The sequence below is a fragment of the Mustela nivalis genome (genome assembly GCF_964662115.1).
Source record: "Mustela nivalis genome assembly, chromosome: 2".
In the NCBI taxonomy this organism is placed as follows: domain Eukaryota; kingdom Metazoa; phylum Chordata; class Mammalia; order Carnivora; family Mustelidae; genus Mustela; species Mustela nivalis.
The window spans coordinates 173,196,005-173,222,609 of record NC_139021.1 but is presented as its reverse complement, the minus strand read 5'-3'; the positions used below and the strand labels follow the sequence as shown (position 1 = coordinate 173,222,609).

The 26,605-nt window shown below is 34.5% G+C and overlaps 1 protein-coding gene across 1 annotated transcript in view; it reads right to left on the bottom strand.

Annotated features, from left to right (window-relative positions):
- Window positions 1-26,605, bottom strand: part of CCDC172 (coiled-coil domain containing 172) — a 54,972-nt gene that overhangs the window by 5,386 nt on the left and 22,981 nt on the right. The window contains exons 3-6 of the mRNA XM_082722569.1: window positions 24,663-24,779; window positions 23,327-23,492; window positions 12,542-12,643; window positions 12,093-12,195 (exon numbers count right to left, since the gene is read on the bottom strand). Coding sequence (XP_082578695.1) covers window positions 12,093-12,195; window positions 12,542-12,643; window positions 23,327-23,492; window positions 24,663-24,779 — 488 coding nt within the window. The remainder of the gene's footprint in view (window positions 1-12,092; window positions 12,196-12,541; window positions 12,644-23,326; window positions 23,493-24,662; window positions 24,780-26,605) is intronic.

Here is a 26,605-nt window from a genome sequence, read left to right as displayed (position 1 = left end):
GTAGGGATGGAAGAGGAAATAATACCCTATACATGTGAACTTCATTGTGTCCTGAACTTTGATGAATCTAGTAGTAAATAGGAATTCCGAAGGAATGCTCAAGTAGGAAAGATAGAACAAGTTATTAATTTTGAGCATTAGATGTTTACATAAGCATAAAAAGCCTTGTAATGAATATTTTTAAAGAGTAAGTGGAAGGTTAAATGGAGAATTAGAATGTACTGTGGAGAGCTATACAATGTACTTCAGGCTTCATTTGAATATATTTATCTCTTCAAATAAAATGGTAGCCATCTTTCTTCTACTGCACCATCCACACTCGCTCCTCCCCCTTTTCAGTTTAAATGAACTGCAGGTTCCATGAAATGTTTCATGCCCTCAGAGCTGGGCGGTGGACCACTTTCCCTTTCAGTTAGCTAACCGTGAGAATGAGAGACTACTGAAATTAAGGAGGGCATTTAGAGCGAATTATAGGAAGTATTTCACTATTCAGCATATAATCAGGCTGTAGAATTTAGATCTGCACTTAAAGAAAAAATTGCTGTTGCTAGCTTTAAAAGAGGCTGGATAATAATGGTATGAATACTAAAACATTTGCAGCTAGCCAAAGCTATATAATGCTAAGCAGATCTCACGCTTCAGTGCATAGACTGATTGCCTACAGGAGTCAAGAAGGACTTCCTTCACCTGCTGCACAATAACTCAGGGCAGTTTGCATTGGTTATTGTCACCTTTCTCTGAATCATCAAATAATGACAAGGATGGGCCAATACTGCTATAGTTAGTTGTGCAAGACTTATGTTTCGTGTATTTTTGTGACTTTTTTTTGCCAATTCCAGTTTTTTTTTCCAGTTACTGCTAAGTATTCTAGAAAAGGCTTTACTAAAAGAACATTCTTTTTAGCTATAGAACTGTACACAAGTACTATTTAAGTAGAATGAAGGGAAAATTTCAGCCAAAGTCCTAGTACACAGGCTCAAATGATAATAAAATTTAGGTATATTTTACTAAAAGAACTTACTAAAAGAATACTCATTTTAGCTACAGAACTGTACACAAGTACTCAGTGGAAAGAAGGAAAAATTTCACCCAAAGTCCTAAAACACAAACTCAAATGATATTGAAATTTAGGTATATGTCATCATGGTCTTCTGTTTCCACATAATGGTGATTATGTAATTTTATTTCTAGTTTTTCTTTTCTTTTGCCTAATGTTAACATTTATATTTTTCTCAGTTAATTACACATGCCAATTAATACCATATAAGAGAAATATGTAGTAGTCCAAGTGGCGACACCAGAATTAATTTAATTGTTCATTTATGGTATAGCAATTAAGTTGTTCCTGTTTTTTTCTGTACCATAAATAACATTTCTGTGAACACCTTTGTGCATAAAGTTTCCTCTGTACTTAGAATTATTTTCCATTGGATAGAACTCGTAAGTGTAATTTTTAGGTTAAATTACATAAACATTTTTAAGATGCTTTCAGTGATTTATGGACACCAAATTGCATTTGGAATATATGCAATGTATACTGTCTCAGCAATGTAAGAATTATCTCTGTACCGCACCCTTGCCAACTTCAGTATGGTCACTTAAGAATGTCTTTCAAAATTTGATAGAAAAATGATGTTCAGTGGTTTTAATTTGCATCTCACTTATTCGTCTTGGTATCCCTACTAACTTGTACAGCGTTAGACACAAAGTATGCATTCAATGCATGTTTGTTGGATAAATACATGAATGAAAACTGTTGATTTTAGTGTTTTCTGACTATTTCTTTTTCGCAGTTGATTACTTGGCATGCTGTTATTCTTTGTTGTAACTACTATAAATTTCTCCCAGTTCACCATTCCATGCTGAACTTCCTCGACACATGAATTTTAAATCTTATATATTAAGTGTATTAATTTTATCCTTTTTGGTTTCCTTAATCACACCAGACGTTTACTAAGTAGTTCTTTTTACTTTTTGCTAGTGTTTCCATGGCTTGGTTTTCCTAATAGTCTTTCTCTGTATTAATTCATATGAAAATATTTTAGTGAAATTTAAGCACAAACACACTATTTTTGAAGACATACAGGTCATCCTCTTTCATATACAATTTATTTCTGAAAGTAGGTTTAAAAGTTGAATGTGTGAAACCAGAATTTCAGTGTTCTGATTACGCCTTCCCCCAGTCCAGGCCACCAGCAGACAGGTCACAACCTTCACAGGTGTGTCAGGCCAAACCAGAGAGAACTGCTTAGAAGGAGGTAAACAGGGGATGTGTGCCAACAGCATCTCCATTATTCCAAATCCTGGGTGAGCTGAATTAGGCCTCTTTTTAAACCACATATTTCCTCTTATCTTCCTACTCCCTTACCAAAAGGGGTAGTTCATAAAGGTAAACATATGAAAATGGAAAAAATTTGTTTTCTATTAAAGACATGAGTGATTTTTGAAAATGATTACTTTAACATTTATACATGGCTTCTGCAATAAACAAAATTATTTCAAAGTTTAGGAACATTTACAAATAGTCACATTTACATTGGAATATAATGTTTAAAATGATCAATTGATTCTGTCATCAAAATTTCCCTTGTATTTACTTAGAAGCTTTAGTAACTATAGTATGTGCCAAGAATTCACAAAACAGGAGATCTCTATTAGCTTGAAGGCTACATAATCAATGCTGTAGAGACACTTCTGTTAGTGAATAAATGATGAAGTTTTACTATAAAAGATGCAGAGTCAACAGAAATAGTCAACAAAATACATAGCTAAGAATAATCCTGGAATTAAATGGGGATTTTCATATTTTATAAATGTTAAAAAAAGAGAGAAATGGATTGGCTACAGGTATATAATTATTTGACTGGTATTTTCCAGAAACTTTAATGCTGAGATCTTACTACACTTACCAACTTGGAGTTCATTCTTGTTGATATTACAAAGCACTGCAAGGTACCTGTGCATTATTTCCTCCGGGCAGCTAGGATTATAATTCTTATTACTCTACTAAATAATGCTTATTCTAATAATGTTACAGAAACACTCCCACAAGTATTTAAAGATACATGTGTAAAAAGTCTTCAATTACAAAAATGTAGAAACTCTTACATATCTGTCAGTGGTAGAAAGGCTACATCAATATGGCATTTCCATATACTGGCATTAAAGAAGAATGAAGCTGATCAGCGCAAACTAATATGGGAAATATCTATAATATTTTGCTAAGTAATAGAGCAAATTACAGACCAGTAATTCTGATCCCACTTTATGCTAAATGCACACACATGGCATGTATGTACACACACACACACACACACACACACAGATATAAACTGAAATGATACATGTCAAACTTTTAACAATGGCCACACAGGGGATTTCTGGAATAAGGTGATAAGAGAGGAGACTTTGATGTTTTACATTTTCACAGTGTTTGAATTTTGGATTCAGTCTACATAGCCTAGTCTCATAATTTAAAAACATCTATATACATCTGGTAAAATAAAAAAAAATAAATGTGTGTAAATATACATATTTATCTGGGTATCTTTTAGAAAAGTTGGGAGTGTTTGAATACCATCATGTATTTATGGCTTCTTATAAATTGAAGGACCAATCAATGTGACCTCTACAACCAACTTAACTGGATGACTTTTCACTGAAAAGGCAACAGCACTGATTTACTACTTCATATAAATGCATTTAAGGTCTCTCAGTAGGAGGTAAGTATTAACTTTCGTGCAGTTTCCATTGTAAATATCTCTTCACAAAACCACACTATCTTCAAAAGTTCAGAAGGAAAATCCCATGCTGTTGACTTTGCAGCTTCATTTCTGAAATAAACTTCCCAATATATTAAACAGGCACAAATGCTGGTTACAGAAAATGTAAAAGCATTCTAGAAAAAGGTTTCATGGGTAAGGAAAATGCCTGAAATGTTTCAAGTTGTCTGGTATGTCAGTATTTGGAGCAAATGAAAAGTCATGATCAAGAGCTATATTTTGGTGGCCCTGATGTTGGGCAATAATAGAAAAATAATGGGTGTTGGGAGTTTGAAAGGGCCCAATACATAACATTCTTCTTTCCTGCCCAATTGAGAAATAAGGAAAGCAGAAAACAATCACATTTACTACAAATGTAGCAAATACTGGAGAATGTGGCTTATATCTACAAGCGAAGGGCTCACTAAATAGTGAACCCCAGAATTTGACTAACCTAATGCACATCTTTACAGACACAATTGGATACAACAATCTCTCTTATGTACTCCTAGCACTGTAAAATTTAAGGGACAGAGGAGCAGAGAGGAGCATACACTGAGGCAGGCCAGCTTACAAAGAAATAGGGAAAGAAAAGGGGCAAGGCTCCAGTTCACCCTTCCAAATTCACCAGCCGGATTGAGTCACTCCTCTCCACCTTCCAAAAAGAAAGGAAGGTGTTGGGGAAAGGCTGGAGGGATTAGACCTATATAGATTTTTCCATATGGAGGAAAAAATCAGGAGTGGAAAAAGAACTCCATCAGGCTATCCCAGTGGTGAGAATATACCACATCTTTGCAAATAACATTGAAAATATGTGAAGGACTTGTATCTTCTTTGTACTGAAAATAAAATTATATGTAGACTCAATCACTGGAGCAAATATTTATTGAACACTATGTGCCCTTGACTGTGCTAGATGTGAGACTGATAGAAAAAGGAAAAGTAAGTAAATGGAATTCCCCACTGAGTGAAATAGATTGATACAAATACCTATTATAGAATATGATTAATGATATAACAGAATTATAAGCATGCTCTCTATGAACACAGAGAAATGAACAGTAGAGGAAAGCTTTCACAACTTATTACACTCATTTATTCATTTATTTATTTAATGCCTACTATATGCCAATATACCCATGAATACACAATGGTAAACCAAGTAGACAAGATCTCTTTTCTTGTGGAGCACATGGCAGACACAGATACTAACAAAGTAAAGCATGTAAGTACATAATTACAAAATAGAATCTGTGCTATAAAGGAAAAATATACAGTGTTATTAAAAAAAGTAAAAACAAATTTAGATCATAGGGTAAGGGAGGGCTTCTCTGAGGAAAATTTCAATTGAAATCTAAAGGACAGGGTATGTTCCACATAGGTAGGAGATAGACAGGAAGAGGGGCTAAGAGATCATTTGAAGAGAAGGAAAGGCAGAAAAAGAGGTCCTTAAGTGGAAAAAAGTTGGGAGTGCTTAAGGGAGTGAAGAGGGGACCACAGCTGAAAATAACATAAGAGAGGTGGTCAGAGGCCACATTGTGATAGGACCATACTAAGGATGTTAGGTTTTATTATGTTTGTTATGAAGTCTTTGACTGATTTCAATGACATGATTCAATTTCAATGGATTGGCTGGTGCAAAAATGGAAGAATGGGGAACAGAAGATTATTACTGTGATCCAGGTGAGAGAGAGTGGTGGCTAGAACCAGGACATTAGCAATGGGAAGAGAGAACTGGAAGGATTCAGGAAACATTTTGTAGGTAAAAGCAACAAAACTTGATAATGGATTAGGGTGGAGTGAGAATGATGAAAATTAGAAATACATCAAGAATGCCTGCTACATTTTAGATTTGAGCAAAACTCATAAAAAATGACATGTGAGCTGGGCCTTAAGGACTAAGTTAGATTTTAGCTCATGGAGAAGGAAAAAAGATAGAGGTATGAGTTCCTGTGTCATATTCAGAATTCCATAAACAGTATTCTGATGCACTAGTAGTTTAGGGTATGTGATAAAAATGCAGGAAGATAGTGGAAGGACCCAGATTATGAAGACCTTTGAATTCTCCCATCCAAGTACTAACCAGGCCCAACCCTGCTTAGCTTTTGAGATTAGGCAGATTGGGCATGTTCAGGGTGGTTTGCCCAAGATAAGACCTTTGAACCTCTGATAAGACTTTTGTTTTTGCTTTTTTTTTTTTGCTTATTTAATCAGCACAACATCACTTCAGATCTATGTTTATATTAAACTGTTGGGAATTCAGGACTGGAATTCAAGAAAGAGGGATTTAGGAAAAATATTTGGAAATTATCTATCTGTGATAACTAAAATCATTAGAGCATATGAGGTAGCCCATAAAGAATATAAAGAAAGAAGATTCAGTGATTAACCTTTTGGGATCTCATGCATTTAAAAGACAGGTGGAAGGAGTCCAAGATGGTGAAGGAATAAGAGACCTTAGATTTGTCTGGTCCCGGGAATTCAGCTAGATAGCTATCAAATCATTCTGAATACTTACAAAATCAACTAGAGATCTAAGAAAAGAATTGCTGCAATTCTACAAATAGAAAAGCAACCACTTTCAGCAAGTCTTTTTTTAATTTTCATTTTTACAGGTACAACCTATCCTTTTATTTCATTTTATTTTATCTTTGTACATATGTAAGTTTTACTTTCTTCACAATTTTGGGATCTAGTTTACTAAAAAAACAGACCTAACTACACACAGGATCCAGTGTATTGCTCTATTCTGTTGACCTGATTATACTTTTTTTTTTTAATTTGTTTTTAAGTTTTGAGTCTCTTCTGATTTGTTTAGTGTATATTTCTCTGGGATCAGTAGTATTTTTTCCCCCTCATTCATATATTCTTCTCTAGACAGAATAACAAGAGAGAAAAACTCACCTCATAAAAGAGAACAAGAGGCAGTACTATTGGTCAGGGATCTAATCAGTATGGATATAAGTAAGATGTCAGAGTTCAGAATAATGAATATAAAGATACTAGCTGGGCTTGAAAAAAGCATGGAAGACCTAGAGAAAATCCTAAAAGCAGCTTAGGACAAGAGGTCCATAACTTACAAGGGTAGGAACAATAGACTGGCAGAAGACCTGTCCACAGAGGCCTGGCAGGCCGGAAAGGACTCACATGATATATTTAGGGTGTTAAATGAGAAAAATATGCAGCCAAGGCTGTCATTCAAAATAGAAGGAGAGATATAAAGCTTCCAGGACAAACAGAAACAAAGAATTTGTGATCATTAAATCACCCCTGCAATATTAAAGAGAATCCTTTAAGCAAAGAGAGAGCCCAAAAGTAACATAGACCAGAAAGGAACAGAGACAATATATAGAACCAGTGAATTTATAGGTAATACAATGTCACTAAGTTTCTATCTTTCAACAGTTACTCTGAATGTAAATGGGCTAAATGCCCCAATCAAAAGACTCAGGGTATGAGGCTGGATAAAAAAGCAAGACCCATTGATATGCTGTCTGCAAGAGACTCCTTTTAGACCCAAAGACACTTCCAGACTGAAGTGATGGGGGTAGAAAACAATTTATCATGCTCATGGACATTAAAAGAAAGATGAAATTAGATTTCAAACCAAAGACTGAAATAAGAGATGAGAAAGGATACTGTATCATAACTAAAGGTATTATATCATAATCCAACAAGAAGATCTAAGCACTGTATATATTTATGTCCCTAACATGGGAGCAGCCAATTATATAAACCAATTAATAACAAAATTAAACAAATACATTGATAATAATACAATAATATTAGGGGACTTTAACATCCCACTCACTGCAATGAACAGATCATCTAAGCAGAAGATCAACAAGGAAACAAGGTCTTTGAATGACACACCGGACTACAAGGACTTCACAGATATATCAGAACATTCCATCCTAAGGCAACAGAATACACACTCTTCTCAAGGGTACATGGAACATTCTCTAGATTAGATCACATACTGATCACAAATCAGGTCTCAACTGGTATCAAAAGTTTGGGATCAAAAAAAAAAAAAAACAAAAAGTTTGGGATCATTCCCTACACATTTTCAGATTGCAATGCTTTCAAATTTGAACTCAATCACAAAGGAAATTTGGAAAGACATCAAATACATGGAGGTTAAAGAGAATCCTACTAAGAATAAATGGTCAACCAGGAAATTAAAGAAGAATTAAAATAATTCATGGAAACAAAGGAAAATAAAAACACAACTGTTCAAAACCTTTGGGATGTAGCAAAGGCACTCCTAAGAGGGAAGTATACAGTAATAAAAGACTTTTTCAAGAAACAAGAAAGGTCTCAAATATACAACCTAACTTTATACCTAAAGGAGCTAGAAAAAGAATACCAAATAAAGCCTAAATCCAGCATGAGAAGAGAATTAATAAAAAGAGCAGAAGTCGGGGCGCCTGGGTGGCTCAGTGGTTTGGGCTGCTGCCTTCGGCTCAGGTCATGATCTCAGGGTCCTGGGATCCAGCCCCGCATCGGGCTCTCTGCTCCGCAGGAAGCCTGCTTCCCTCTCTCTCTCTCTCTCTCTGCCTGCCTCTCTGCCTACTTGTGATCTCTGTCTGTCAAATAAATAAATAAAATCTTTAAAAAAAAAAAAGAGCAGAAGTCAATGAAATAGAAACCAAAAGAACAGTAGAGGAGATCAGTGAAACTAGGAGCTCATTCTTTGAAAGAATTAATAAGATCATTAAACCCCTGAACAGACTTATCAAAAAGAAAAGAGAAAGGAACCAGATAAACAAAATTATGAATGAAAGAGGAGAGATCACAACAAACATTGAAGAAATACAAACAATTTAAAAACATATTATGCATAACTATAGGCCAACAAATGGGTCAATCTGGAAGAAATGGATGCATTCCTAGAGACATAGAAATTATCAAAACTGAAACAGGAAGAAATAGTAAACCTGAGCAGACCCATAACCAGCAAGGAAATTGAAGCAGCAATAAAAAATCTCCCAATAACCAAGAGTCCATGGCCAGATGGCTTCCCAGAGGAATTCTATCAAACATTTAAAGAACAATTAATACATATTCTTCTGAGGTTGTTTCAAAAAAAAAAAAAAAAAAAAAAAAAGAAGAAGGAAAAGTTCCAAACTCTTTCTACGAGGTTAGCATTACCTTGAACCCCAAACCAGACAAAGATCCCACCAAAAAGGAGAATTTCAGATCAATATCCCTGATGAACATGAATGCAAAAATTCTCACCAGGATACTAGCTAATAGGAAAAACGGTACATTAAAAGAATGATTCACCATGTCCAAGTAGGATTTATTCCAGGGCTGCAAGGGTGGTTCAACATCAGCAAATCACTCGATGTGATATGCTACATTAATAAAAAAAAGGACAAGAACCACGTGATCCTCCTAATTAATGCAAAAAAAGCATTTGACAAAGTACACATCCCAATTCTTGATTAAAACTCTTCACAGTGTACGGATAAAGGGAACACACCTCAATATCATAAAAGCTATTGACAAAAAGCCCACAGTGAGTATCATTCTCAATGGGGAGAAATTGAGAGAAAAAAAATGAGAAAAAAGCTTGAAAGTAAAAAAATCCTCATGGATAATATGAAATAAAAATGTAATTATAAGTAATTATATAATTATAATTGTATCTAATTTTAGAGCATTTACTATGTTCTAAGCACTGTTCTTAAGGGTTTTTAAGTCATTTAATTTTTACTATAATCTTGTGAGGTAGGTGCTATAATGAACCTCATTTTATAGATGTGGAGACTGAGGACAGACAAGTTAAATTGTTTGTCCAAGGTTACTAACCTAGTAAATAGCAGAGCTGGGATTTTAACGGGCTTGTTATCTTAACCTCCATGCTTACTGCCTCTCTAGAACCAAGGTTTATCTTTTCTATCCTCTCTGAACTATATGAAAGAACTAGATCAGTCATAGTTATACAGTCTTCTAGGAGCTTCTTACGAATTTAACCCAACCTTCGACTTGTGTTAATCATAGCAATATTCTACAAGTTAGCTGCCTTAACATATTTAATTAATGATCCCACACTCTTCAGAATAGAATCTTTTAAATAAATAAGCATCTTGGTATTTATAAACAGGAAATGGTTACCTAAAGGAGAGACCATGAAACCACTGTGAATAAGAGTACTAGTTCTTTATACTAAAGGATGGCATCAAGACAGAGTCCAACAAATAATCTGAACATGGCAGATTAATTCAAAAAATAATCATTATGAAAGAATTCTAATGATATAGACAGTATAAAAGATGTGTAAAATTTTCTAATTACTAAAAGTAGAAACAATAAATGCATATACATAAGCTAATATTAATTTTATAATTGCTTTCTTAACTGGTTAAAGTTTAATAAAAGTAGAAGTACAACTATAATAACCTTAAAATAAAACTGGTTCTCAGCTGGGGACAATTTTTCCCACCCCCCTCTGTCCAGGGGACATTTGGCAATGTCTGGAGACAGTTTTGGTTGTCAGAGCTGAGGGTGGGAGATGTTGCTGGCATCCAGTGGGTCGAGGCCAGAAATGCTGCTAAACGTCTTAAATTACACAGGGCTGTCCTATTGCAACCAAGAGTAACCCGGCCCCAAATGTTAACACTGCCAAGTTTGAGAAACCCTGTTATAAAAATGGCATCTATACCAATAGTAATTAAACCTGAAAATTTAAGAAAAAGGCAACAGAATTCAGTATGCATTTGAACACACAGATGGAAAAGAATATTCCAAAATTTAGGGATAAAACCAACTTAATTTTGGCCTTCATGATATTGAATAAATGTCTCGCCATTATTAGCTTCTTGTTTTTGCACTAATTATAAGGTTTATGGCCTTATTTCCTAAAATCTTTATATTCAACACTTTGACTTGTTCTTTATACTTGAAATTACTATTATGGAACATACCAGTAAGCAAACTGAACTACACGTATTAAGTAATTTAAAGTGGGAACTGGTGAATATTGCCATTTCATTTGATAAGTGCTAAAATGCAAAAAATGGACAATGCATAAAGACTAATGCTTCTTTTTATTCAAATTTCTTCTGTCACCATCTGTGAAGGAAAAAACACTCTCTAACAGACTCTGTGTGTTTAATTTTAACCCAGGGCAAATTTTTATGATTGATAAACCCACAAAACTGGAGTTCATGTCAGAAGCCCTTATAATACTAACTATCATGTCACCAGTGGGCCCTATCATTTTTGAAAATGTAAAAAAATCAATGAGCAGATTGTCATTACAGAAACTCATTCTGCATCACACATATCACCCAAGAGATTGATATTTCATGCTTATAAAACTTAACATAAAATTAAATTGCAAATATTTTCTCACAATCTACTAAAATTATGGCCTAAGGCAATACACAGCTAATATGAAGCATTTGTTCAGCTCTAGTGGACATATTTCTATATGATTTATGTAAAAGAAGGCTTCATTTGCTTCTCATAGATTCAGTAATGAGGTTTCTTTCCTTATATTTAGCCCAGAACATAAATGAACTTCTTTGAAATTAGGCTGGCAAATATAACATTGAATTATTAATAAACAATAGTAAAATTAACAAACTGAAGGTTTTCTCCTTGTGTGTATTACTCTGCTGTTTCAAACACCAGCCATTCTTTCATTATCCAAATACATAAAAAGTAGCTCAATATTCCATACAGAAAATATATTTCATTCTTTCACCATAAAACAAATAGTAATAAATTTCAAGTAAAATAGTAGGTTGTGATTTTTCCCCCTCAAATTTAAAACGATAAAAAATAATTTCAATCATTTAAAAAAAAAAAAAGTAAGGGGTGCCTGGGTGGCTCAGTCAGTTAAGTGTCTGCCTTTGGCTCAGGTCATGATTCCAGGGTCCTGAGATCCAGCCCCACATCAGGCTCACTGGTCTGCAGGCAGTCTGCTTCTCCCTCTCCCTTTCCTTCTGTGTGCTCTCTTGTTCTCTTTAATCAATCAATCAATCTTCAAAAAAAAAAGTTAGGAATAATAGAAAGGAGGTTTTGGAACTAATAACTTTGTTTTAATCTGCTGGGATGTGAGTAACACTAAGTCCATGAGGTAAAAGAAAAAATTGATTTCAGTATTATCAACCCGATACACTGTGAAACTTACATGTACCACTTTTTAGCCAGTGAAGCCTTTTCTCATTAGCATATTTCACAATACACATAAAAGGAATTAATATCTTTATCTGGAACTTAAAAAAAAAAAGCCTACATTTAGCTTTATGCTGAAATCTCTTTGACAACTTGAAAAATTACCAGATTTTATATCAAAATATAATAGGGAATTCTTACCTTAAGCACTCAGCATCATTTTGAGGCTTTTCATTGATCTTTGCTTTTTCTGCCTCTAGGTATTTGGTAGTACAAATGGCTTCAATCTTTTTATCTTCAAAAACTAAACAATTAAGAAAACGCTTACAATCTTTAAAAAAATAAACAGAAGAGTTCATTCTTAAGAACAATACTCTTAATTTTTAGTGCTTTATATAAAACGTATGCACTCATGATTCTTAATTTTCTATTTTAATATAGCAATTACAGGCATAAAAAAAGATCTTGACAAAATTTATGACATTAAAAATATCAGATCTAACACTTTTTTTAAACTTTTTACCTGTTTCATCTTTATACCAATAACACTGTATCTCAATAGGTGAGTATACTTGGAAAGAATAATATGACCCGTTATGCATATGTAACTATATTCATCAGCAAAATAAACTAGCTCATAAAGATAATACCTTTAAGTTTTCTCTGCACAGTAAGTAATTCTTGTACTAATTCACTCTTTTGTTTTTGAAGTTCACATAACTGGCCACTATCATGGTCCATCGATTTTATTTCTAGAAACAAATAGACAAATAAAAGCCATATTTTAGCCACTTAGCTTTGCGTTGAATATGTCAACAAGTATTAATGTGTGTGTGTGTGTGTGTGTACTAAAAATTTAAGTAGTATATGGTCAAAGACAGATACTGTATTTGATCTTAGTCAAAAGGCTGAGAAATGATTCATATGGTCAATTTTAAGCCCCAACAAGCTTTCTTTGGCCGTCTAGAAACTGTTTCTAATGAACTGACCAGAATTAATTAAGCAACAATGAGGTACAAAAGAATTAGTTAATTGAGGGTTAGACTACCTAGAGAAAATTCAAAACAATGTAACATCACTAAGTAAAACAAGCTTCCCAATGAGATAATAAGAAAACTCTATCCTTCATAAGTAAAGCATATTTAAAATGACATTGCATAGTACTCACTATATGGCTACACACTTCTACAATACTGCTAATATTGCTTCTTCTACCTAGAATAGCTTTCCTCTTTTTCTCCCCACAATAAACTCCTAATTCATCCTTTAAGATTCATCTCCTAATTTTTCAAAAGGTAAACAATAAATTAGGACACAAAATTTAAACACATGACACCACACAACTAGCTAACTTCCTTAATTTACAAAGAGCTCATATAAATTAGTAAGAATAAAAATGTACAAAGATGAACAAAGAGTATGAATAGATTGTTCACAGGAAAATAAAAAGAAATTTAAGTGACTAATAAATTCAGAGAGGTAAATTCAACATCATGCAAAATCAAAGAAATGTGAATTAAAGCAACAATAAAAATAATATTTTTGCTTGTCAGATTGGCAAAGATTAAAGTCAGTGATAATGCCCACATTGGTAATGGTATAGGATAATAATACAAGAAAACAGGCATTCTCCTAAACAGTTGGTGGGAAAATTAATTAATTTGGTGATTTAAGGAATCTGATTTGACATTAAGTCTCTTAATATTTTTCTCTGACCTAGCGGTTCCATTAGTAGATTCTACGAGACAAATTTAGTGACAAAAGTATAAGGAGATAAATACTCAGATAATTAGAGGCCCTTATTGATGGTCATGTAGGTTGTTTACTGATTTTGCTTTTATTTTGTTTTCTTCTGAAATCGCCACCAATCCCTCCACCTGTGCACCATTTCCTATCTTCTCTGGGAACTTTACTTCTCTCTTGAATTTTCAACTCTACTTCTCCATGGGCTCTGATCCATCATCATTTAATATGTTCAAATACCTCCTGTCTCAAACAACAGAAATGAAAAATGGACAACACATAACCCACTAGAAGCCCTCCCCTGACCTCATAACCCCCTGTTTACTGGACTCTCTCATCCAGAGAAACTTCGCTTCAAGGGCTTGTGGGCGCTTACGATCACCATCTCCTCTGTTCTCACTGCTCAACCCATTACAACTTGGCCTCTACCCTTCCTCTCTTCCTACCCTCATCTGTTGCTTTCCCTAAAGATTACAAGGGACCTTCCATGGCTGCTTCTTGGTCTTCATGGTTGGCAATTTGGCAACATTTAACATGGGCTGATCGCTCCCTCACACACTCTCTCTCCCTGAGGTGATCTCCCATTTCACACAGTAACGTGTCCTGCCTACCTTACACACTCATCACTGGCCTTTTTCTTCTTCTTGCTTTGAAAATCCTGGTGTTCCTCAGTTTTCTATTACTTACTTTCAATACATTTTTCCTGGATGACTCCTGAATTAATTATTAATTAATTTTTATGTTATGTTATCTTAGTCACCATACAGAACATCATTAGTTTTTTGCTCTAGCATCCCATGATTCATTGTTTGCATATACCAGTTTCAGCTCAAATCTCCCTCGGAGCTCTTGACTTACATATCCAACTTTCTGATACTGACTCAGATCTGCCATTTGGCTAATTCCTATCACCCTTCAGACCTCAGTCTGAAAGTCACTTGCTCCGGTAGATCTTCCTTCACTCTTGGTCCAGGGTAACTTTGCTTACTATACATTCACACCTCATTTTATACTTCTTTTGAAACAGTTATCAATTCATAATTATCTCTTTCATACTATTAGAGACAGAGCATTAAACAAAGTCCTGCCATTACAGAGTTTAAAGTTTCATATAAAAATGTTAAAATATACATAGAGACGGATGCGTTTTGTTCAAGTACAAAGACCAACAGTACCAGGTACTATGGAAGCAAATCTATTAAAATAAACCCATACTTCTGGAGGAAGGACACAAAAGAGAGGGCTCCCACAGTATTTGTGGTATCAAGGACTTTTTTCTTTATCAATTTTTGGAGGAATAATTAACATAAAGTATATCCACCTAACAGCATACAATTCTGAGAGTTTTGGCTCTCACATACACTCGTGAAAACACCACCACAATCAAGAAACTGTGTTTCTATCAATCCCAAAAGCTTCCTCTGCCCTTTTGCAATTTATTCATTCTGACACTGGCAACCACTGATCAGCTTGTTGTCCCACACAGTTTGCTTTGTATTTAGTATGTATTCTTCTGTGCCCAGCTTCCTTCCGTCACCATATCCTTTTGAGACGCATCCGTGTTGTCTGTGAGCAGATCTGTTCTTATCTCTGAGTATTCCACGGCATGGGTACAGAAATTTTGTTTATCCATTTACCTTTTAATGGACATTGAGTTATGTTCAGTTTTTGGCTACAGTGAATAAATTTACTAAAAACTTAGTGTGGACCTAAGTTTCACTTCTCTGGTGTATCTAGTTGTAGAATGGCTGGGTCATATGGCAAATGTTTGTTTAATGGTTTAAGAAACTTTTATCCATTTTGAGTTTATCTTTGTGTACGATGTAAGAGAATGGTCGAGTTTCATTCTTCTACATATAGCTGCCCAGTTTTCCCAGCACCATTTATTGAAGAGACTGTCTTTTTTCCACTGTATATTTTTTCCTGTTTTGTTGAAGATTATTTGACCATAGAGTTGAGGGTCCATATCTGGGCTCTCTACTCTGTTCCACTGGTCTATGTGTCTGTTTTTATGCCAGTACCATGCTGTCTTGGTGATCACAGCTTTGTAGTAAAGCTTGAAATCAGGTAACGTGATGCCCCCAGTTTTATTTTTGTTTTTCGACATTTCCTTAGTGATTCGGGGTCTCTTCTGATTCCATACAAATTTTAGGATTATTTGCTCCAGCTCTTTGAAGAATACCGGTGGAATTTTGATCGAAATAGCATTAAAAGTATAGATTGCTCTAGGCAGTATAGACATTTTAACAATGTTTATTCTTCCAATCCAAGAGCATGGAATGGTCTTCCATCTTTTTGTGTCTTCTTCAATTTCTTTCATGAGTGTTCTGTAGTTCCTTGAGTACAGATCCTTTACCTCTTTGGTTAGGTTTATTCCCAGGTATCTTATGGTTCTTGGTGCTATAATAAATGGAATCGATTCTCTAATTTCCCTTTCTGTATTTTCATTGTTAGTGTATAAGAAAGCCACTGATTTCTGTACATTGACTTTGTATCCTGCCACGTTGCTGAATTGCTATATGAGTTCTAGTAGTTTGGGGGTGGAGTCTTTTGGGTTTTCCATATAAAGAATCATGTCATCTGCCAAGAGAGAGAGTTTGACTTCTTCATTACCAATTTGGATACCTTTTATTTTCCTTTGTTGTCTGATTGCTGTTGCTAGGACTTCAAATACTATGTTGAACAAGAGTGGTGAGAGTGGGCATACTTGTCGTGTTCCTCATCTCAACGGGAAGGACACAAGCTTTTTCCCATTGAGGATGATATTTGCTGGGGGTCTTTCATAGATAGATTTGATAAGAAACTGAAAAACAATTTCCAAAGTGGTTGTACCATTTATTTTGCATTCTCATCAGTACCATATGAATTTCAGATGCTTCCCATACTTGCCAACACTTGATATGACCAGCATTTCGAATTTTAACTAAATGTAGGTACAGTGATATACACTGTGGTTTTAATTTGTATTTTCCTGATAGCTAAAGATACTGAGTATCTTTTCATATGTTCATTGGTCATCAGTATATGCCCTTTTGTGAAGTTCAATCCTTTTCCCCTTTTAGAATCAGTTTTGTTGCCTTCTTATTATTAAGTTGTAAGAGTTCATTATATTCTAGGTAACAGTTCACAAGCAGATACATGTATTGCAAGTATTTTCTTCAAGTCTTTGGTTTGTCTTTTTCTTAATAGTATTTTTTTAAATTTATTTGAAATCCAGTGTATTTTTTTTTTCATGTTTCTGTGTCCCATCTAAGAATTCTTCTAGGAGTTTCATGATGTTAGCTTTTATGTTTAGATGTATGGTTCGTTCTGAGTTAATGTTTAATATGGTATGAAGTAAAATTTAAGAATCATTGTTTTGCAATGGATGTCCAATTGTTCCAGCACCATTTACTGAAAAGATTTTCCTTTCCCCCACTGAACTGCCTTGCTACTTTTGTTAACAATCAATTGACCCTATCTGCATAAGGCTATTTCTCTTTCCTTCCCGTGGTACCAATATGCCTATTTTTAAGGCAGTGACACATTATCTTGATTACTATAGCTTTTTAGCAAAACTTGAAATCAGGGAGTATAAATCCTCAAATTTTGTTCTTTTAAAAAATTTTGGCTGTTCTAAGTGATTTACATTTTTATATAAATATTAGAATTAGCTTGTCAAGGCTTACTAAAACTTAATGGGATTTTTACCGAAATTCTGTTGAACCTATGATCAATTAGAAGAGAATGGACCTATTAACAAAATTGAATTTTCTAATCCATAAACATGATAAATCTATCTACTTAGGTCTTCCTTAACTTCTCTCAGCAATGCTCTGTAGTTTATAGTATAGAAGTCCCTCATGTCTCTTGTTAAATTTTTTCTATTTTGTTTTTAGATGCTGTTTAAATGGTATTTTTATTCCATTTTCTATTGTTTGCTGTTAGAATATAAGAATTCAACTGATTTTTTTTTTCTTTAGAGAAAGAGAGAGTGGTGGAGGGAGGGAAATAGGGAGAGGGAAAGAGAGAATCTAAAGCAAGCTCCATGCTGGGCAGACCTGAGATCATGACCTGATCCCAAATCAAGAGTCTGACACTTAACATCTAGACCATCCAGGTGCCCCTCAACTGATTTTTAAATATATACCTTATATCCTGTAACCTTACCATATTGACTTATTAATTTTAGTAATTGTTTTATAAATTCCTTATAATTTTCTATGTAAACAATCGTAATCTATAAATAGAGACAACTTTGTCTCATTGAAATGGTTAAAATGGCTAGGACATCCACAGCCATATTGAATGGAAGTGATAAGAATGGACATTCTTGCCTTATTGTCAATCTTTGTGGGGAAAGTATTTAATACGTCACCATTTCAAATGATATTGGTATTTGCTATTTCATCATTAAGTGTAATATTAGTTGTAGGCTTTTCAAAGAGGTTCTTTAACTGGTTGAGGAAGTTTCCTTCTATTCCTGGTTTTCTGGGAGTTATGTAGGGCTGTATAGATCCCTTCCCAGTTCTCTTTTCCAGTCCTTTATGAGATAGCATATGGTATGCATGTATACAAACTGCCTCTGCATACATTATAAATTCCATAAGACAATATATTATTTGCTTTAAACAATCATATGTATCTTTTCAAGTTAAGAGAAAAAAACTGATATTTTAATTGTCCAAATATTTGCCATTTCTGTTTATTTTAATTCATTAAACATGATCCAAGTTTCTCTCTGGTATTATTTTTGCTTCTACTTGGAAGCCTTCCTTTAGCATTAGAGTTATTGTTCCCTGTTTTCAAGATTTTTTCTTTCTCTTTGACTTGTTAACAGTTTGACTATTATTAAATGGCTAGGCATGGATTTCTTTGAATTTATCATATTTGGATTTGCTGAACTTCTTGAATCTGCAAATTAATGTCTTTTAGAAAATTTAGGAAATTTCCTGCTGTGATCTCTTCAAATATATTTTCTGCCAATTCTCTTTCCTTTCCTTCAGAGACTTCAATTACTTGAATGTTAGACCTTTTAAAATTGTCCTACATGTCCCTAAATTTCTAATTTTTTTGTTTCATTTTATTTTGTTTTAATTTTCCCCCTCTTTTTCAGATTGGACAATTTCTATTGATCTATCTTCATGTTCACTGGCTCTTCTATGAGTTCCTTTCTGTTATTAAACTTATTCAGTGACATTCTTATTTCAGATCATGTATTTTTAAGTTCTAATTTTTTTTTCACATTTTCTATTTCTCCACCGAGTTACCTATCATATATTACAAGTGCAACTTCCTTAACTCACTGAGCATAGCTCAATAATAAATGCTATAAAGTATTTCATAATTCCAGTATCTAGATCACTGTGGGTTTGGCATCTTAGGGTTTTCTTTTGATACTAGGTCACATTTCACTGATTCTTCAGAGGTCAAGTAATTTTGGATTGCATCCTAAACATTGTGAGTATCATTCTGTGTAAACTTTGGATTTTTTTCATAATAGCCACTCTAATGGGTATGAAGTAGGGTGTCTTTGTGGTTTTGATTTCCATTTCTCTAAAGGCTAGTGATGTACAGCAGCTTTTTGTGTGCTTATTGGCCATATCTTTGGAGAAATGTTTATTCAAATCCTTTGCCCATTTTTTAAATTGAGTTGCTTATTTTTTGATTTTGAATTATAGTTCTTCTATATTCTGGCCATTAGAAGCATTTGGCTGGCTGAGTCAGTAGAGCATATGACTCTTGACTTTGGGGTTGTGAGTTCAAGCCCTAAACTGGGTGCAGAAACTACTTAAAAAATATCCTGGATATTAATCCCTTATCAAAGAAATGATTTGCAAATATTTTCTTCCATAAAAAAACACAACTCATTCTTTGAGAGTTCCGCTTTTACTCTCTTGATAGTGTCCTCTGACATACAAAAGATCTTAATCTTAATGAAATACAATTTATCTATTTTTTCTTTTGTTGCCTGTGTTTTTGATATTCAAGAAATCATCTCTAAATCCAATATGATGAAGTGCGAAGTGTTTCCTATATGATTTCTTCTAAGAGCTTTCTTGTTTTACTTCTTAAGTTTAAGACTTTTATCCATTTTTAGCTAATTTTTGTATATTGTGTAAGGTAAGGGTGGTATCCAGTTTTCCCAGATCCATTTTTTCAAAAGACTATCCTTTCCCATTGAATAGTGTTGGCACTGTTATAAAAAATCATTTGACCACATACATGAGAGTTTATATTTGAGCTCTCTATTATATCCTGATTTTCTATATGTCTATCCTTATTCTAGTACCACACAGTTTTGATTACTGTGGCATTTTAGTAAGTTTTGGAATCAGAAGTATGAGTCTTCCAACTTTGTTCTTTTTTTCCAGGATAGTTTTGGCTCTTTGGGATCCTTTGGGATTTTATATGAATTTTAGGATGGTTTTTCAATTCATGAAAAAAACACTGTTGGGGGCACCTGGGTGGCTCGGTAGGTTGAAGCCTCTGCCTTCGGCTCAGGTCATGATCCCAGGGTCCTGGGATGGAGGCCCACATCGGGCTCTCTGCTCAGTGGGGAGCCTGCTTCTCCCTCTCTCTGCCTGCCTCTCTGCCTGCTTGTGATCTCTGTCAAATAAATAAATAAAACCTTAAAAAAAACCACTGTTGGGATTTTGATAGAGATTACTTTGAATCTGTACATCATTTTGGGTAATAATGTCATCTTAACAACACTAAGTTTTCCAATCCATGAACAGGAGAAGTCTTTCCACTTATTTGGGTCTTCTTTAATTTCCTTAAGCAATGTTTTATATAGTTTTCCATGTACAAGTCTTTTACCACCTCGGTTAAATTTATTTTTAGGTATTTTATTCTTTTTGACACTATTATAAATGGAATTTAAATTTTTGTTCCTTTTTAGGTCACTTATTGCTCATACACAGAAATGCAACTTATTTTTGTGTGTTGATTTTGTATACTGCAACTTTGCTGTATTTATTTATTAGTTCCAGCAGTTTTTTGTTTTTTTGCTTTTTGTGGTATCCTTAGGTGTTTTATATGTAAGAGCATTATCATTTGGGCACAGAGACTACTTTTTCCTCTCCAATGTAGACGTGTTTTATTTCTTTTTGTTGCCTGATTGATTTGGCTAAAATTTCTAATATATGTTCGAAAGAAATGGTGATATCCATGACTTTTTGCAGAAAGTTAGTTTTAAAGTATGCATCTATAGACTTTTGTATTCTGACTTGTTATTGAAAATACACATCAATATCACCTCACGGATTTAAAAAATGTTATGTTCCCTATCCTCTCCCACAGATTCTGATTCAATAGGTCTTGAATGAGACTCAAACATTTAATATTTTTTTTTTTTTTTTAAATCACAAGTAGATGGAGAGGCAGGCAGAGAGAGAGAGAGGAGGAAGCAGGCTCCCTGCCAAGCAGAGAGCCCGATGCGGGACTCGATCCCAGGACCCTGAGATCATGACCTGAGCCGAAGGCAGCGGCTTAACCCACTGAGCCACCCAGGCGCCCCAAACATTTAATATTTTTTAAAGCTTTCCAGATGTGTGCCTCTGTCCTATACTCTCTACCCAAAATAATTTCTCTCTCAGAACTTTATTTCCTTCATCTATAAAATCAGATTAAAAAGTATAATCCTCACATTTTTTTGCGGGTTTAATTATAAGGCAGGCAGCATCCTATGTGTTTCAGTATTATTTCATTGCATTCTCACAACAACCTTTGTTAAGGTCATGACTACTAACCCCCATCTTTACAAATGGGGAAACCGAACCAAAGAGAAGTTTGGCATCTTGCCCCAAATCACACAGCTATCAAATGGTAAAATTAAGATTTAAATGAAATCAACATGATATTAGCATTTATAGTCTTCAGGATGGCGGTTGCTTTATAGTATAAGCTTGACGAATATTACTTAAAATAGTAGTTGTCATACGTAAAGCAAATCAATACATTATTCATACTGAGAGCTCCAAGTCAGTAAAAGAGTTAAATGTGGGGGTGTCTCAGTGGGTTAAAGCCTCTGCCTTCAGCTCAGGTCATGATCCCAGGGTCCTGGGATCGTGTCCCACATCGGGCTCTCCGCTCGGCAGGGAGCCTGCTTCCTCCTCTCTCTCTCTCTGCTTGCCTCTCTGCCTACTTGTGATCTCTGTCAAATAAATAAATAAAATCTTTAAAAAAAAAAGAGTTAAATGTACTTATTATTCTCCATTTACTAAAGGCGTCAAAGTAACAACATATTTTAGAGAGGCTTCCATTAAAAACTAATTTTGCACTTAATATCATTTATATTTTCATTCTCTATTTCCTCAACTCCCATTGACTCCAATCTATTACCACCAGTCTTTTTCTACTGCTCTACTTTATGCTACTGCACTTGACATCTTCTGATTGTCAAATTAATATCCTATTTTGTTTTCCACTAATTTGAGAAATACATATCTTGCTTTTGGCTTCTAAAATATTACTCTCGGGTGCCTGGGTGGCTCAGTGGGTTAAGCCACTGCCTTCGGCTCAGGTCATGATCTCAGGGTCCTGGGATCGAGTCCCGCGTCGGACTCTCTGTTCAGCAGGGGCCTGCTTCCTTCCCTTCCCCTCTCTCTGCCTGCCTCTCTGCCTGCTGTGATCTCTCTCTGTCAAATAAATAAATAAAATCTTAAAAAATAAAAAGATTTAAAAAAATTAAATAAATAAACTAAAATATTACTCTCTGCTGGGTCTCCTCTTGCCTTCTTTGACTACTCTGTCCCATTCTTTTTCTTTCTTTCCATAAATATAATCCTTTCCCAGTTTCTGGCTTCAGTCTTCACTCCTCATCTATGTTCCCTCTATATATTTTCTCTGAATAATGTCACCAACTCCTCTGGATTCAGTCCCAAACCTAATGGTCTAGCTCTAATCTTTCTTACCAGCTTCAAAACCAAATTTTCCCCTGCCACCTGGGAATCTTCCCTGGTATATTCCATATACATCTCTAACTAAAAAGACCTGAAATAAAACTCAGTCATTTTGTCCAGAATAGGCTACAGTTCCAACATGCTTCTCTACCTCTGTTCTTCCTCCTGGTGCCCTATTCTACCCAATCTCTGATATATGAAAACTATAATTCATCCCTGTCTATTTTTGTTCACCTCAATCAGTGATAAAGTCCTATCATTATGCCTATATATCTCTTTAATTTACCCTCTCTTCTCTGTGGCAATGTCTTTAGTTGAGGATCTTATCACAGATTGCAATAACCTACATGCTAGGATTTCTGAATGAAATTCTCCCCATGCCACTGTGTAACCTTGTTTCCTAATTTAAATTGTACTGATGGTAAAATGAAGATCATCATATCAGTCTTGTCCCTATTATAGCTTCTATAACATTGTACTATAAATATCTGCTTCATATTTGATTCTTCCACATTTTAGTTTTATATCACCATAACGCACAACAATGCCCATCACATAACAGAGAGGAATAGATAATTGCTTATTGAGTGAATTACTAAAAGCTCATGTCACATCTAATTCTAAAGAACTTGAGACCACTCACAATGTAAGATACATTTCCATTAGGATAAATAAGATAAAGATAAAAGAATAGCTATGCAATAATCAATTTACTTATGAAAAAGTTAATTTCTGGAAAATTCACTGGCTCAAAATAAGTTATTTTCATTAATGACAGATAAAAGAGGTGGCACTATATACTCATACCCCTCTTCAAAATGTTTGCCTGGTTTTCTAAGGCAGATATTTCAATCTTGACATTTTCTTTCATGAAAAGCTTTCTTTTCTTTGTTACTTCATACTCATTATTGAAGTCTGAAATTTCCTTAATAAATTTTTCTTCTTCCTCGGTCACTTTTTTCTTTGTAGCCCCCTAAAAAACAGAAACAAAAGATCAACAATAGATGTTAATTGTAATACTATTTTTCTATAGTGATTTAAAATGCAATCATTTGGAATTACTAACAACAAAACTATAAGATCATACTTCCTGGTGTTATCAGAAAAATGCTTTATTCCTCAAGCAATATTAATTAAAAAGTGAAGCTATTGCATACTAATAACCAACAATTTCCACATGAATGTTTTATCCTTAATGTTTTGGGAGTATTACTGAGATAGAAATCCTATAACTTGTCATTATATCTGTGTTTGTTTATGTATTAAACTTAGCAGCATAGGTGCCATTTTGTCACTGCAATATGAAATTAAGTAAAATAATCAAATGTCCAAACGGGAAAATGAAAATCTACACTCAAAGGAATTACTGCTATAGAAAAACAACAAATAAGGAAATCCAAGGAAACCTTTTAAGATAGAGACAAAAAAAGTAAAATTATATATTTACTTCCAATTCAGTTCTACAAAGTAGTTTATGTTTTATGAAACATCAACATGAAGAGGAAATAAGAATTTCCAAAAACTCTGCGCCATGACAGAATCTAAATATTACTGTATTTTTCTATTTTTTCTAAGAAATGTCAACCAATTGTGAACTACATTGGGGAACTAGCCATGTTATGCATAAGCTCAAACTTTGTTGGTTCTGACTTCAAATAAATATTCTTAGTATTTTTAAATGTATTTTCTTTGAACTGTCAATTAATTGTAAGTCACATTCTTAAACTGGCCCTGTCATTTAAAACTGAGTCTGCTGGTTCTGAGTTAAGATTAAAAAAAAATAAAGAAAATCTATCTCTTCACCAAGATCCATAAATATGCCTAAAATGTGAACCTCTCTGCCTTTCAAAAGCATTAAAACCAAGGTCTGAAAGCTTGAGCAATTCAAGTCAGTTTCACTGGGTTTTTCTGTGCTTATTACAATTGCAAATAATTTCTATATTGCATATCTGCTAATAGAATTCTTTCAAACTATATTACTCTACCAACTAGTTTTCAGTAGCATTTAATACTTTTCCATATCTGAACAGGACTATCTGCCAATATGCATATGTATAATTTTCTAAAAGTACACCTAAGTATATTTAAATACTTTTCAATACAGTTAGTGGAAAAACATATTTCTAAGGAGCTGGAGACTTACAAAGGTTTGGAGAAGCATATTCCTCTGGTTTGTAATTTCACTACACTGTCTTTCTAAGGCACTTTCATGAATTTTCCAAAGCTGTAAGAGGAAGGCTTTTTCCGAAAACTGCTGAACCTTTAAAGTGAAAAAACAGAAATCAGAATGAAATAATTGTTAAACATTTTAGGATGCCTTAGCTAACAGAATAATCTGCATATTATAAGGTATTTTCTGTATTAATCTTAAATGCAAAATAAAATTTACATTAAACATCTTATTTTAGGGGCGCCTGGGTGGCTCAGTGGGTTAAAGCCTCTGCCTTAGACTCAGGTCATGATCCTAGAGTCCTGGGATCAAGCCCCACATTGGGCTCTCTGCTCAGCGGGGAGCCTGCTTCCTCCTCTCTCTGCCTGCCTCTCTGCCTACCTGTGATCTCTGTCTGTCAAATAAATAAATAAATAGTCTTAAAAAAAACCCACAAAATCTTATTTTATATATACCACCATATATTATTTTATAATGGTTCTATCATTGCAAGTTTTATAATATTTCCCCCCAGTAAGAATATAGGCCCCTTGATGGCAGAAAATGTGTTTTCTTTTTTCTTTACAATACCTCACACAATGCTTAGCCTAGATATCAAAAGCTTTTTGACTACACATATTAAACTCTGCTTCAAGACAGCCCAAGTTAAAGAACAAGTTTCTATTCTCATCACTTATGAGGAAGATATGGATGAATTAAACATGTATACAGTAAGACTAATAAAATGAGATAAAATCTATAAACCATAGGCAAAAACCCAGTCCCACGACTATAGTTATACCAAGAAAAACACAAATCTGCTAAAGTCCTCCATGCTTTTGAGAACTCATTTTTTATTTTAGTATCTCATTTGGGTTCTAGTTAGCAAAAGACATAATAAACATTAATATTGGATATGTAACTATTATTTCATTTGGGTTATAAAGAATAGCATCTCCTGAGACCATGAATATTGAAATGAAAGTCAGGAAGCTTTAATATATAAAAGCTAAAATTGATGCCAGACTGGGAATAATCTTTCCTCTATATTCAGCACTGGCCCTCATAAGAAAGCATCACTTTTAGTTTGGGGCTGTTCCCATCTCCACAGCGAAAAGAAACAGGAAATAAATTCAATTTAAATTGCAGAAAGCAAGATTTATGTTAGCCACCAGAACTTCCTGAAGGTGAGAGACAGGGTGTGAAATCTCTGTCCCAGAAGATACTGAATAGTAAAGAGCTTAAGAATAGTCTAGTCCAGAGGCAAAGGGTTGGCCTGAAAGATATTTTGAAACGATATGGCTAAAAAGTCCAGGAAATACTGGCATTAAAAAAGTAACAGAAAAAAAAGTAATGGAAATAAAACAGAAAATATGGTCTTGCATACATATAATATCCTGGCACATCTGCTCACACCTTCAATACTTGTTGTGTTCTCATCAATTCTATCTTAAGAAAGACATCAATAGAGAACGATGAAAGAGATGCAATTTTCATGACCAAAGAAACTCGGAAAATACCTTTAAAGTTGGCGGAAGGAAGAATGTGGCAGTTAGTTATTTTACTATCTAAGAAGACAGAAATTAGGAAACATATGGCCAGATCTATGAAATGGTTGGGGTCCCCCAATAATGGGTCTGTGACTGATATAAAGCGAAGGTCAAGCAAAGCTTTATTTCGCACCAAGCATCAAGAATCAAACCCAACGTTTGGGGCTTTTACAGAGAGGGCGGCCCCTCTCTGTTTCACAGACTAGCTTTTATAGAGCAAAGGCCATGTGGTTGGGCCTGGCCATGCACAGGTGGCCAATGAAGTTTTAACACACAGAGAAAGTTGCACAGTCATGCTAGGTGACCAACTGAATTACAATTTACCCTAGTAGGCATTTGAACCAACCTATCACCTTGGTCAGAATTGGCACCCAAAAGGCAGGGCCC